This window comes from Pipistrellus hanaki, assembly GCF_964339955.1.
Source record: "Pipistrellus hanaki genome assembly, chromosome: 3".
Taxonomy (NCBI): Eukaryota; Metazoa; Chordata; class Mammalia; order Chiroptera; family Vespertilionidae; genus Pipistrellus; species Pipistrellus hanaki.
The window spans coordinates 168,451,607-168,466,634 of NC_140505.1; the positions used below are offsets into that span (position 1 = coordinate 168,451,607).

Consider the following 15,028-nt stretch of genomic DNA (forward strand, 5'->3'; position numbering starts at 1 on the left):
ATACACATATAAAGAGATTCCAGATTCTCTACTTTGACTAATTTCCAGTGTATAAAAATAATAGCACCTAATTCATAATAGAATGAAATTTTCTCTTTCATCACCTGAGTTGACTACAATTCACTTATCTATAAATTAAAAATCCAGTCATGGTCAATAAATCTGCTATAACGATATTTTTTCAGTACCTATATTTAAGTAAATAGTATTCCATTTTTATATTTCTGTAAAATGTAATCATTCATGGAATTTGTTTTCCTCTCTAGTCTAGACTAACAATGGTTGACATGGCAAATGGAACCTGTGCAGTTTATGGTTCATATTTTAAAGGTTACACAGAAAACTGTCTAAATCCATACACATACATGTGTGAAGAGTTTGTTATTTATAAAATATAAAGGATTTCAAAATAAAAACTCCATTCTCTGTCTTTCTTCAAGAAGAAAACTTCCAGAAGAAAATGCCACCAATATTTATTAAGTATGTTTTCATCTGACATGCCACAAACCATATGCTTGTAGCAAATAAAAACAAACAATTAAATAACGTATCTTCAGTAACAATGTTTCATTTAATTTTTAAATTATTGAGTGATGAACAAATTCATTTTTAAGTTTAATAAACTGCTGATAATACTTATGGTAGAACTAGATTGTAATCCGTGATTTTCTAAATATTCCCCAATATTAAACTAATAAGGCTTTTAGAACATTAAACACAATACATTTGAAAATTAAATATACTTAAAGTTGGATGAAGTGTATATGCAAGTTTATTAAATTTGTCATTTTTGAAATATTTCTTAAAGTTAAAAATAATCCTTGAAAAGTTTCAATGTTTCCTCTTCTTTCTCTTTTTGTTAATTAAATTTATTGGGGTGACAGAGTAATATAATTATATAGGATACAAGCACACAATTCTATGATACATCATCGATATATTGTATTAGGTGCCAACCACCCAACGTCAATCTTCTTCCATCACACACTTCACCTCCTTTACCCTTTGCTGCCCTCCACCCCCTTCCTTCTGGTAATCACCACACCATTCTCTGCATCTATGTGATTTTGTTGTTTTTCAGGCTTGTTCATTTGTTGCTTTCAGTTTTATATCCCACATGTGAGTGATTCAATTTCCATATGTTGTCTTCTTACATATACAATGACCAGTGTCTATGCAATTACCATCAAATAATTGACCATTTTTAATACATTTGCAATGATTAGAGGCAATGTCAGGTTTTGTTGACTGGGTCCTAGAGGAGAAAAGAATTTCTATTTTTACTAAAATTTATTTCATAGATTAATCCTATTCTTAAAGGTTACTATGCATTAATTGAAATATAAAGGAACATACATTTCTTTGGAAGATTTATTAATATGTAAATAATAAATAATATTTGTTCCATGCAACTCCTAAGGAAGGAAAATGGCAGAGCAAGGGCCTTCAAAACACTGGTCCATTAATGCAATGATAAAGCTGACTATAACTGACTCAAAATTTTCAGAGATCTGGAATCTAATAAAAAAAGTGACAATAAGCAAGTGCTTGTTTAATGAAGAGAAAAGCTGCTATCTTTGGGTAGGAGAGCATTTGTTTCATTCAAAGTAAATGAACCCAGGTCAGTGTTGCTCAGTTCGTTAGAGTGTTGTCCCTTACATCAAAACTTTGCAATTTCCTCTCCTGGTCAGGACCTATACCAGGTTGTTCTCTCTCTCTCTCTCTCTCTCTCTCTCTCTCTCTCTCTCTCTCTCTCTCTCTCTCTCTCTCTCTTCTCTGTGAGTATTTTAAAAACAAGTAAATGAAGGAGAGATGCTAAAATTATTTTTAGTCCTGATTATTATGTCCATGTACTTGATAAAATAGAATATTTTATATATCTTAATAACATGGTAGGATGAGAGCAGTTTTCAAATTTTGTGTCAGAACTGCTTTCAACTATCAAAATTTATTCCAGAGACCCCAAGAAATTTTATTATTTGAGATATACCTATCCAAATCTGTCACTTTTAAAATTAATTCTGTTATAGTAAAAAAGATTAACTCATTTATTTGTAACAATACTAAATACAGATACATTTTTTGTTAATATAAAAGTGATTATATTCCTTCCCAAAGTAGTGCCAACATTGTCATGTTTTTGTTTTATATTTTGCAAATTTTTAATTGTCTAGCATAATTGACAAGTGAATTTTTATATTTGCTTCAGTTGAATCTCCTTTGATATATTTTGTTAAATGTTTCAGAAATACTTCCATTCACTCATTAAAAATTGAAACTGAAAATCACATTTCAATATTATTTTGAGCATAGTTTTTCCTTCACAGTCCTCTCATAAATGTCTTTATATATTATGTATGAAATTTTTATGGTTCAGAGAAATAAAAATTAAGTCTATACCTAGAAAATCAGCTGGTTTCTACTAGGTATAAATCATTAGCCCCCTTACTAAACATCATTGTTATTCATTTCTAAAGGTCAAATATTTTAAGAGTTCTATGTGAGTTGGACTAATAAGTATCAGGTTTAATAGAAAACTTCACATGGTGGAATTTAGCATCTAATTATATGCACACTAGAAATTAAGTAATATTGCTATTCTGGGACTGGTGTTTCAAAATAGCTGGAAGAGCACAGCTGGTTTTGCTTGGTAGTTGAGGTCAAGGCTGGATTCCCTGTCAGGGCACAGACCAGGATTGCTGGCTCAATCCCCAGAGTGGGGCAAATAAGAGGCAGCCAATCAAGGACCCTCTCTCATCACTGAAGTTTCTCTCTCTCTCCATCTCCCTTCCTCTCTAAAAATAATCCTATATAATAAAGAGGTAATATGCAAATTGACCATCATACCCTTGCACAAGATGGCCACCTCCACTGGTCACAAGATGGTTGCCCCAATGTAGTCAAAGATGGCTGTGCCCATGTCACCAAATATGGCCACCAAAAAATGGCCAGCACGTTAGAGCAGATGGAGGTGATAAGACTGGCAAGGGAGAGCAATTAGGAATGACCAGGCCAGCAGAGGAGTGATGAGGGGATGATTATGCTGTCCGGAAGAATTGGTTAGGGGCAATCAGGCAGGCAGGCAAGCAGTTGGGAGCCAGCAGTCCCAGATTGTGAAAGGGATGTCCAATTGCTGGTTTACACCTGATCCCATGTTGAATGAGGCCTAAACCGGCAGTCAGACATCCCCCAAAGGGTTCCAGATTGGAGAGGGTACAGACTGGACTGAGGGCCACCCCCCACCCCCAGTGCACGAATTTTGTGCACTGGACCTCTAGTAGAAATATATTTTAAAATAAACTAATAAGAAGATACTTACTTCTCCAAAGTAAAAGCTGAGCCATCTTTCCAAGCCCATTTCTGTTCACTGCTGTTGTAATATAAACTGATCCAAAACTTTGCTGCTCCAATATGACATTGCTTCATTGAAAAATTTTTTACAAAATCCTAGAAAGAATAAGAACAGGAAATAAATACATATAATACCTTTGATTAGTTATATATATATATATATATGTGTGTGTGCGTGTGTGTGTGTGTGTGTGTGTGTGTGTATGTATATATATATTTTAATTTATATATATATAAATTAAAAGTTTTATTTACTTCATTAAACATTTTTATTTTTTATCTGGAATTGTAACACTGTAATAAAAAATGCCCTTGGGAATTTTTGGCAACTCACCAATAACCTATAATTTATTCATTAATCAAACAACTATTATGCAACCCTCATAATACTGTGAACATTGTACTGCATATTGAGAATTGAAAGGCAATAAATAGACTTGTTACCTGAGAATTTAAGAAAGAAAGATGCAAACCAATTAAGTAAGCCATTGCCACAGTAAGGAAATTAACGGATAAAATTAGAGGATTTAACAGAAACTCGGTTAGGACCAGGTGATCAAATACGTTTTTAAATACTACAGATATTTTAGGATAAACCATGAAAGTAAATAGGCACTTACTAGGATGTGGTTACAGAGGATTTAGAAGAGGATTGTAAAATTGTGAGAAGATAGAATTAAACTTCAATAAGTACATAGTAAAGTATGTTTAAAAAGTGGGTGAGGAAGTGGAAGTGATAAAACGTTATTGGTAACTAAGGAGGCTGTGGAGAAAGGCAATAGTGCAGACGGGAATAGAGCTTGCGCTCATATATGGCTTAGGGGCTTTGAACCAGGTCCTGAGGAAGAGTTTCAAGAAAAAGGAACAGCATAATCTGGTGTCTCGAGTGCATTTCCCCGTGCTGAAACAGGATATCAGAGCAGACAAAGCCTAAAGCCCAAGAAATACCTCCTGCAGAAAACTACTAAAATTTAAGAAACATATACTTGTTTTTACCATTTCTTTTTCAGTATTTACTTTAAGAAAACTTGAAGACCACGTAGTACAATGAAAGTCACAATTGCTCCAAGTACTTGGTTGTGGAGGAAAAAAGTAGCAGTTTTCCCCATACTGGTGCCAGTTGTCTTCACAAAGGTGACACTTCGAACCTGAAGAAAAATGACAGTCAGTCTAAATGCCTCCTCTTAGTGCATTTATATGTAGGAATCTGGGTGTTTATGTTGTGAAAAATAAGTGAGAAGCAATATATATATTATATGATCAATTCTATTCACCCATTTAAATCTGCTGCTCTGTTAACTAATGTGCAGAATGCTAAAGCGTGAGTTATGCCACTGTAATTTAATGGGATGATTATTACTATGTAAGCTTTATTGACAACTTCCAATTTTAAGTGGATTTTTAGCAAATATGTTTCTGGGTATTTAACATTGTATGATATGTGTGTCATATGTTTAATTACTTAATTATTGTATATGCATATAAATAAACACATAGATATTTTGATTATCTATCTCTCAGGAAAGGTGACCTTGTTCCTAGTTACCTTGAACTTTTGTCGATAGTGGGAGAATAGATGAATTTCCTGAAATGAATTCCTTCTGGTCTGTTTCCTCACTGAAAGTCACATTTCCTGAACATGGCTCTGTTTCTGGAGACCAAATCACAAATATCAGTGTGGCTTGTCACATGTGCCTGAAGATAAGTGTACTATCGCACAAGCACTTTATTTGTCAGGTGACTACAAATAGATATCTAAAGGGCACCATCTAATTGGAGAGGATACACAAACAAATCTAATAACAATAATACAAGCCTGATGGGAAAATTATCGTAATATCAGTAAGATCACGGATTACAGAGAAATTGACTCTGATAAGGACAACCTGTGGGACATTTCCCAGAAAAAAGTAGTCCTGGTGTAAGTTTAAGTAAGAGAAAGAGGTTAACGGGCAGCAAAAGAAAGAGGAGTTCCTAGTTCATGTAAATGGAATCATAGGAAGGAAAGGACAAAGTTGGGAAAGTTCAAGGTAAAGACATAGTAATTTGATGTGGTTCTTAAAATCACCTCTAGTATAGAGACAATAACAACAAAAAACGAATTGGTGCTGAGGTACTATTACCTTAGAAAATAAAAGACCTTAAGGAGATTCCTCTCCATGAGCAGTGAGCAAGCTGACTTCTTTTCTGTCATAGAGACTTACTCTTTGTAGCTAAGATTCCAACAGTCACAAGGAGAGCCAAGCAGATGAAGCCCAGAACTGCAGAAATTAACTTCCATGAAGTCTGTGGGGCAGTGTAGCCTATTAGAAAGAGAGCAGTAAATTGGTTCAACATTGGCTTCTATATACTTATTCTCAGTTCCTTCATTTTTTCAGTTATACTTTACATTCAGCATTATTTTGTATTAATTTCAGGTGAACGGCATAGTGGTTAGATAATCATATACTTTACAAAGTGCCACCCCCCCCCCCACCTGGCACCATACATAGTTATTACAATGTTATTGACTATATTTCCTATGCTGTACTTTACATCCACATAACTGTTTTGTAATGACCCATCCCTTCACCTTCTTCACCCAGTTCCCTAGCACCCTCCTTTCTGGCCACTATCAGCCTCTTTTCTATATCTATGAATCTGTTTCTATTTTGTTTTTAAGTATTTCATATTCAAACTCTAAAGACATGTCTATTGGCTGCCAATTCATGTTGTAAAACTATTCTTGAGTTAATGGTCTTGATATTAATTTTAATATAACTGTAAGAATGAAAATATTCTCTTTTTAAAATAAAATTTTTAAGTTATATGCAACACTTTTATTCCATTAGAAAATTTGAGAACATATTAAAAAGAAATACAAAGATAATCTCTTCCTTGTGGGTTTGGATCTGTGGATAGAGCGTCGGCCTGTGGACTGAAGGGTCCTAGGTTCAATCCCAGTTAAGGGCATGTACCTCGGTTGCAGGCTCCTGGCTCTGGTTGACAGCATGTGGGAGTCAACCAATCGATGTGTCTCTCCCACATAGGAGTTTCTCTCTTTCTCACCCTCTTCCTTCAACTTTCTCTAAAAATAAATGGGGGGGAAATCCTCTGATGATGAAAAAGGAGAGAGAGGGAGAGAGAGAGAGAGAGAGAGAGAGAGAGAGAGAGAGAGAGAGAGAGAGAGAATAAAAGAAATCCAAATACTAAGTGTTCACACAGAAGCACACCACCATCATTTTCCTTGATTTTGTCTATTTTACCTAGTTAAAGCCATATTTACTGCTTTAACAAGCCATGGGATTTCTAATAAATGTTTTTAAGTTAACTGCATAATATTCACTCTCATGTAAATAATCATCATTTTTTACTATTCTTTTCTAGTTGGACATTGAGGTAATTTATATAGATACAATGCACTCCCTATTATAATGGACTATTTTAAAGAAGTAAAACAAGCCAGCCTAGAATTGTATGAAGCCACAAAAGACCCCAAATAGGCAAAGCAATCTTTTCTAAAATATGTTTTCATTGATTTTAGAAAGAGAGGCAGGGAGAGAGAGAAAAATACATTGATGTGAGACAGAAACATTCATCACCCTACCAGGGATTAAAACCACTACCTGGGTATGTGCTCTGAGCTCTGACTGGGAATCAAATTGGCCACCTTTCAGAACATGGGACAAAGCTCAACCAATTAAGTCACAACATCCAGGGCTAGAGAAAGCAATCTTGAGAAAAGACAAAAAGTTGGAGGTATCATGCTTCCTGATTTCAAACTATAATAGAACGCTATAGTAATCAAAACAGTATGGCATTAATATAAAAAAAGATTCATAGATCAGTGGAACAGAATAGAGATTACCAAAATAAACCCATATATACTAGTATATGGTCATTTAATATATGATGAAGAAACCAAAAATATACAATTAGGAGTAGTCATTTCAATAAATGGTGCTTTGAAAACTGGTCAGCTACATATGAAAGAATGAAACTGAAGCACTATCTATACCATATACAAAAATTAACTCAAATAGTTTGGTCTTGAACATAAGTCCTGATACCTAAACACCCCAGAAGAAATCATATGTGGTAAGCATCTTGGTGATGATGTTTCGGATTTGACACTAAAAGCAAAGGCTAAATAAGTAAAGTGTGACTCTGTCAAAGTACAAAGCTTCTACACAGCAAAGGAAACCACCAACAAATTGAAAAGGGAACCAACTATTATGCGAGGAAATATTTGCAAGTTATATATCAGGTAAAATACATAAAGAATTCATTCAACTCAAGAGCAAAACAAATATGAATAAAAATTGGGCCGAAAATAGACATATGAAAAAATGCTCAATGTCAGTTATCACCAAAGAGATGTAAATTAAAACCACAATGAGATATTACCACCCACTTGTCAGAATGGCTATCATCAACAAATCAACAAGCAGCAAGTGCTGGGAGAATGTGGAGAAAGGGGAACTCTCATGCATTGTTGATGGGAATGAAGATTGGTGCAGCCACTGTAGAAAACAGTATGGAGTTTTCTCAAAAAATTAAAAATGGAACTGCCTTCTGACCCACAATTACGTATCTGGGACTATATACCAAGAAACACAAAACACTGGGTCAAAAGAATATATGCACCCTATGTTTATTGCAATATTATCTTCAGTAGCCAAGATCTGGAAACAGCCAAGTGCCCATCAGCAGAGTAGATGTAAAAGCTGGGGTACATTAACACAATGGAATATTCTTTGGCCATAAGAAAAAAGGCAAATCTTACCTGTTATGGCACATGGGTGGTCCTGGGTGGTATTATGCTAAGTGAAATAGCACAGCCAGTCAGAAAAAGACAAATACCATATGATCTCACTTGTATGTGCTATCTAATGAACAAAATAAACTGAAGAATAAAATAGAAACAGATGCTTACCACATATAATTTCTTCTGGGGTGTTTAGGTATCAGGTCTTATGTTCAAGACCAAACTATTTGAGTTAATTTTTGTATATGGTATAAGATAGTGCTTCAGTTTCATTCTTTCATATGTAGCTGGGTTTGACTCAGTGGATTGAGCATTGACCTACTGACCGAAGGGTCCCAGGTTTGATTCTGTTCAAGGACATGTACCTTAGTTACAGGCTTGATCGCTGGCCCTGGTTGGGGCACATGTGGGAGGCAACCAATGAACAAAAACAAACAAAAACCCCCACACAAACAAAATAGAAACAGAGACATGGATATATGGAACAGACTAACAGCTATCAGAGAGTGGAATTGAAAGACTTGATGAAAGAAAGTGAATGGGTTAAGCAAAATGCATATATTGATATATGTATAACACAAAGTCACAGACAGCAATGTGATGACAGCCAAAGAGAAAGAGGGTGGGGGTAGGTGGAAGTGGGAAAATGGTGGGGAAAATGAAAGAGACTTTGCATAGGGCAATGGACTCATGAGGCAGTGTGCAGATGATGCTTTGTTGAGGTGTACACTTGAAACCTGTATGCTTTTGTGAACCAATGTCACCCCAACAGATTTAGTAAAAATAAGAATGGAATAGGAAATATATCCCATAAACCATTTAAAAAATCGGGCAGAGGATCTAAATAGACATTTTCCCAAAGGAAAAATGCAGATGGCCAGGAGGTACCTGAAAAGAAACTCAGTCATCTTGGAAATGCCAATCAAAACCACAATGAGATTTACCTCATACCAGTTAGAAAGGCTACTATAAAAAATAATAAATATTGGCGAGAATGTAGAGAAAAGATAACCCTTGAACACTGTTAGTGGGAATATAAATTGGTGCAGCTACTATGGAAAACAGTAAGGAGGTTCCTCAAAAGATTACAAATAGAACTACTATATGATCCAGCAATTCCAATTCTGCATATTTATCTTAAGAAAACAAAAACATGAGGTCACAAAGATATCTGCACTACCATTTTCACTACAGCATTTATTTATAATAGCTAAGATATGGAAACAAGTGTGCATCAACTAATGAATGGATAATAACATATATATTATTCAGTCATAACAAAGAAGGAATTCTTGCCATTTGTAATAACATGAATGACATGAAGACCTTAAGAGCATTATGCTGTCAGGCAAAGAAACACAAATACCGTGTGCTCTCACTTCTTTGTGTTGAAAAAACAAAACAAAACAAACAAAAAACACCTGAGTTTGCAAAGTGGGGAATGAAAAAAGTGGGTGAAATGGATGAAGGGGATGAACATGGACAAACTCCAGTTATCAGTCATGAGGATGCAATGTACACATGGTGACTTCAGTTATTACACTACTGCATACTGGAAAGGTGCTGAGGGAGTAAATCTTAAAAGTTCTCATCTCAGACCTAACCGGTTTGGCTCAGTGGATAGAGCATCGCCCTGCGGACGGAAAGGTCCCGGATTAAATTCCGGTCAAGGGCATGTACCTTGGTTGCGGGCACATACCCAGTAGGGAGTGTACAGGAGGCAGCTGATCGATGTTTTTAACTCTCTATCCCTATCTCTTCCTCTCTGTAAAAAATCAATAATATATATAAGTTCTCATCACATACCCCCAAAATTTTGTAACTACAGTGATAGATGGTAACTAGAGTTATTGTGGTGATCATTTTGCAATATATACAAATATCAAATCGCTATGTTGTACACACAGAACTAATTATATGTCCATTATCTATATTAATGAAAGCCTATGTGTTGTCACGCCCCCATGCCATGATGCCCCCACACCGAAAGGAGCGATCACCAGGAGGCTGCGTGTGCAGTGGGCGCACATAAGTGGGCAGGGCTGCGTGCGCACATGGGTGGACTGGGGCTTGACGCTGAGTGCGCAGCTTGGAGGCAGGTCCCTCCACTCCACTCTGCGAGCCCTGCGGTCCTGCTGCTCTGCTCAGCGCAGTGCAGCAGCGGGACCCCTGCTGCTCTGCGAGGTGCGGAGGAGGGACCCCCAGCTCCAGTCTACCTCTTCCGGGCAGTCCATCCAGGAGCTCAGGATGGGTGGGCGGGGCCTACCTCTCTGAGGCCATGGATCTTGGGACTCCTGCACTGCAGAAGACACACACTGGGGAGACTCCCTCTCCCCCACCAGTGTACAAATTTCATGCACCGGGCCTCTAGTATCTCAATAAAAAAGTAAAATCAACAACAAAAAACAACAACAAAAAATTGTACTTCTTATTGATTGCAGCCATCAACTCCATCACAGAACAAGTAGCAAGCAGGAATGGGAGACCATAGTCATCCTCAACCAATTATACTTGAGAACTTGATAGGTTTTTCAGTCTCATACATCTTGAGAAAAAGCATACTCCAGTTGTAGGGTTTTTCTTTTTCTTTTTTTTTCTTTTTCTTTTTTTTTTTTTCAGAGAGGAAGGGAGAGGGAGAGAGAGTTAGAAACACCAATGATGAGAGAGAATCAGTGATTGGATGTCTCTTGAACAACCTCTACTGGGAACCAAGCCTGCAACCTTGCATCTGCCCTTGACCAGAATTGAGCCAGGCCAATGCTCTATCCACGAGACAAACCAGCTAGGGCCATACTCCAGTTTTCACATGTGATACTTAAGGCTTATAAAACATGAAAGGAGAATATAAAGATTAAAAGTTTAAATAATTCATTTTTGATTTATTATATGCAGTAAGCATAAAATTGTTCAGACATTTACTTATTAAAACCAGTGAAAATCTAAAAAATAAAATATCCAAAAGGATGATTGCATAAAAAAATTAAGTATGCATCATTGTACTATTTATGTGTTAAAATATGGAAACAAACCACATTCAATTGACACTATTGCCCTTAATGCATGTCATACATGGCTAATAAATAATAAAAATAAAATTGTAGTGATAAAATATATAGAAACATATTAATGGTAAAATATTGAGTGGAAAATATATTTTATGCTCAGTCGGGGTGGCTCAGTGGTTGAGCATCAATGTATGAACGAGGAGGTCATGGGTTTGATTTCAAGTCAGGGCATATGCCCAGGTTACAAGCTTTATCCCCAGTGTGGAGCATTTAGGAGGCAGCTGATCAATGATTCTCTTTCATCATTGATGTTTCTCTGTGCCTTTTTCTTCCTCTGTGAAATCAATAAAAATATTTTAAAATATATTTTTATGTATTTGATAATGGCAGGAGTAATTTTTATTTATTTTTCAATTACAATTGACATTTAGTATTATTTTGTGTTAGTTTCAGCTGTATAGCATAGCTGTTTGACAATCACATACTTTACAAAGTGTTCCCACTGATATTTCTTTTTTTTTTTTAATATATTTTATTGATTTTGTACAGAGAGGAAGGGAGAGAGATAGAGAGTTAGAAACATCGCTGAGAAAGAGTCATTGATCCGCCGCCTCTTGCACACCCCCTACTGGGGAATATGCCCGCAACCAAGGTACATGCCCTTGACCGGAATCGAACCCAGGACCCTTCAGTCCCCAAGCCGATGCTCTATACATTGAGCCACACCGGTTTCGGCTGTTCCCACTGATATTTCAAGTACCTGACATCATACATAGTTATTACAATATTATTATCATTTTAATGTCGGCCTGGGGTCTGAGGGGTCCCGGGTTCGATTCTAGTCAAGGGCATATACATTGGTTGGGGGCACATCCCCGGTGGTGGTTGTGCGGGAGGCAGCTGGTTGATGATTCTTTCATCAATGTTTCTAACTCTCTGTCCATCTCTCTTCCTCTCTGTAAAAAAGTCAATAAAATATATTAAAAAAAAAAAATATATATATATATATATATATATATATATATATATATATATATATTATTGATTTTTTACAGAGAGGAAGGTAGAGAGATAGAGAGCCAGAAACATCAGTGAGAGAAACATTCATCAGTCGCCTCCTGCACCCCCCCCCCTCCCCGCCCAAAGGGGATGTGCCAGCAACCAAGATACATGCCCTTAACCGGAATGGAACCTGGGACCCTTCAGTCTGCAGGCCAACGCTCTATCCAGTGAGCCAAACTGGTTTCAGCAGTTATTACAATATTATTGACTATATTCCATATGATGTACTTTGCATCCCTGTGACTATTTTGTGACTACCAATTTGTACTTCTCAACCCCTTCTCCTTTGTCACCCAATCCCCCAGCCTCCCTCACCTCTGTCAACCATCAGTACATTTTTTGCATCTATGAGTCTATTTCTATTTTGTTTGTTCATTAATTTTGTTCTTCAGATTCCACATGTAAGTGAAATCATATGGTATTTGTCTTTATCTGTGGTTAAAATTAACTATAAATTTTTTGAAGGTATGAATCAATGATTGATTTTCTTTATTTCTTAAATATTTAGTATTGTGAATGTTTATCTTGGTAAGATTAGATATGGTACATTAAATAATCTCATATAAAATGTTTTTGCTCACTTGAAATGCATTTATTTAATCTAGAGCTAAGGTCATGTTACCCAGTGTATCATATATTGGCCATTATCCACACAGATTGGGAGGTTATAGTTTCATTTGTGTGTAAATTTTTGCATTTGTCCTGTTCAATTTCAGACATATACCAGACATTGTTTTTATGTATCAAGTAAAACAATAAAATGAAAGTGAGAAAGCTTCAGACCTCGATGTGCAGAACACACAATCCCTTCGGTTTCAGAGTAGTCAGTTGCCCTCCTCTGCGGCTGGGATGAAGTAAGAACTCGCACCTCAGAGTAAGTCACAGCTTCTCCCATTTCTGAAAAGCATACACATATGGAAGGTAACGAAAGATTTCTTATGACCTCCTTGGACATAGAAATGCCATAACTAAAATACACGGTTCATAAAGATGCTATCTAGATTATATAGTTAAACCTACTAAATAATTTGAAATTTCTTTCAATTTAGAGAATATTTTTAACAACAGATGATAATTAAAGTTCAAAAAAGACTTAGAAAAAAATTAGGGCATATCATTTTTTATTACATTCAACTTAAATATTTTTCTTAAGTTACAAATTACCAACTTACAAACTGATGACATGTGTTGAATTAATTCATGTCATTGCATAATAAATAAAATATTTTTTAAAGCCAGCAATAGAAAATCTCCCAATTTTACTTATAGGCCTTCATACTTATGGTTAAACTCTTCTCTCTTTTTAGTATAGATTTGTTTGCCTGTATTCCTCCACTATCATCAGGTAACTATTTAAAATATGACTTAAATTCTACCTCTGTCAAGAAAACTTTTCTGATCTTTCAGAAAGAATTTATCATGTCTTCCCACGCACTCTCGTTTATAACACGTTTCTTTAAACCCACCATAACCTTTTGTTTTGTTTTATGCTGCCATTTCCTTGCTAGGACACACTATGGTTGCAGAAGTCACATCTTAATAATTTTGTTATTAATATCATTATTTTTTAGGTTCATTTATGCAATTTATAATTCCAACAACTTGACTTTAATGCCAAACTGAGTATTTTACACATCTAATACATTCTACCTTAAGAGGAATCTTAAATTTTTAAAAGGAAGCTTTGCATATGTTTCAGTCCCTAAATAGTCTATGGCTATTCCATGTACTACTGAATGTACAAATCTAGCAGTAAGTTTTCTGAACTTCTTTCCAGTAGAACTTGAGGCTTCTTTATTTTCTTTAAACATCTTTCCACATAGAATTAAGAATTTCCTTCCAAGTATTTCTAATGATCTTATTTCCAATGGTTATCATAATCAAGAAAATATATTCAAGTCTGTTCTCATCTGCCTACCCTACCATCTATTTCTTAATCAGTCTGTAGATCTTTTATCTATCTGAACATGTACCTTCTTATTGATAAATATCACTTTCCATATCCTAATAAAAGTATTCTGATCAAATTTTATTTAATAATTTTAGAATAATATATAGTAATAAAATACATTAATGTCAAATACCTACTTTTTAGAGTAAGATGCGAGGATCTTTGCAGAATATGTATTTTCCTGGGAAGAAGGAGATTATACTTCTTGGGAAAGAAGACTGAAAATAAGAATTCTTGATGCTCCTTGGTATAAAATCCAACCCAGAATATAAAGAGAAGACAATAAAAGCATAGTGCAATGTCTTTTTTGTCCTACACACAAAAAAGTAACTGAGAAGAGTCTGAAAATAAGTGTTCTCACAATGCAACCACACAGGAAGCCCTTATATCTAAAAACATCACTAGATCGGGTCTTTTATCAGCCTGAACTTTATTAGCATTAAAATACCTGGTATATTTTCAGTAATGACCAATATGGTTCTCTCAATTCTTGATTTTAAGAATTAAAAATTCAGAAATTTTTTATTAGGAAAATAATTCACTTTCTCCAACATTTTCTGCAACATATCTTATTAATTGTTTGGCTAGAATAATACATCAAAATTTTGCTAATAAATGTGCATAATTCATCACAGTCTGTTATATTTCTTTTGGTTAATAGCATCATTTGTTATTTACATTTTCAATGGAATTAAAAGTATCTGTCTTAACTATAAGCTGAACCTATAAAAGTGAATAGGAGTAAACTAGAGGGGGAAGTTAGTTGAAAAATCTTGGTAAGCAAAGGAAATAGCATTTGCACGTTTCCTAAGCCTGGAACGAACATATGGAAAGAGTTTTGACATACAAATAAAGCTGTGAAACCATCACACAGTCAAACATGAAATAAATTTATCTGGCTCCAAATTGAAT

General features: G+C 35.4%; 1 protein-coding gene across 2 annotated transcripts; it reads right to left on the bottom strand.

Annotated features, from left to right (window-relative positions):
- Nucleotides 1–456: 456 nt before the first annotated feature.
- On the bottom strand, nt 457–14,507 carry LOC311619384 (natural killer cells antigen CD94-like). 2 transcript variants are annotated; one of them, XM_084877661.1, is made up of 7 exons: nt 14,250–14,507; nt 12,949–13,062; nt 5,556–5,654; nt 4,898–5,002; nt 4,348–4,499; nt 3,320–3,447; nt 457–1,255 (listed from the first exon to the last, which is right to left on the bottom strand). In XM_084877661.1, the coding sequence occupies exons 2-7, from the start codon at nt 13,058–13,060 to the stop codon at nt 1,129–1,131; spliced, it is 723 nt and encodes a 240-aa protein (XP_084733787.1). In that variant the 5' UTR covers nt 13,061–13,062; nt 14,250–14,507; the 3' UTR covers nt 457–1,128. The 2 variants fall into 2 exon arrangements, with proteins under 2 accessions (XP_084733787.1, XP_084733788.1); XM_084877662.1 differs by having other exon boundaries at nt 752–1,255; nt 4,369–4,499; nt 14,250–14,445.
- Nucleotides 14,508–15,028: the final 521 nt, after the last annotated feature.

Excerpts from the sequence above, each read along its gene's own strand:
- LOC311619384 (XM_084877661.1), bottom strand. The coding sequence starts at position 13,060 with ATGGGAGAAGCTGTGACTTACTCTGAGGTGCGAGTTCTTACTTCATCC. Across the intron at positions 5,655-12,948 it reads TGTGTGTTCTGCACATCGAG|GCTACACTGCCCCACAGACT; the intron begins GTCTGAAGCTTT and ends TCTTTCTAATAG. Across the intron at positions 4,500-4,897 it reads ACTATCGACAAAAGTTCAAG|GTTCGAAGTGTCACCTTTGT; the intron begins GTAACTAGGAAC and ends ATTTTTCTTCAG.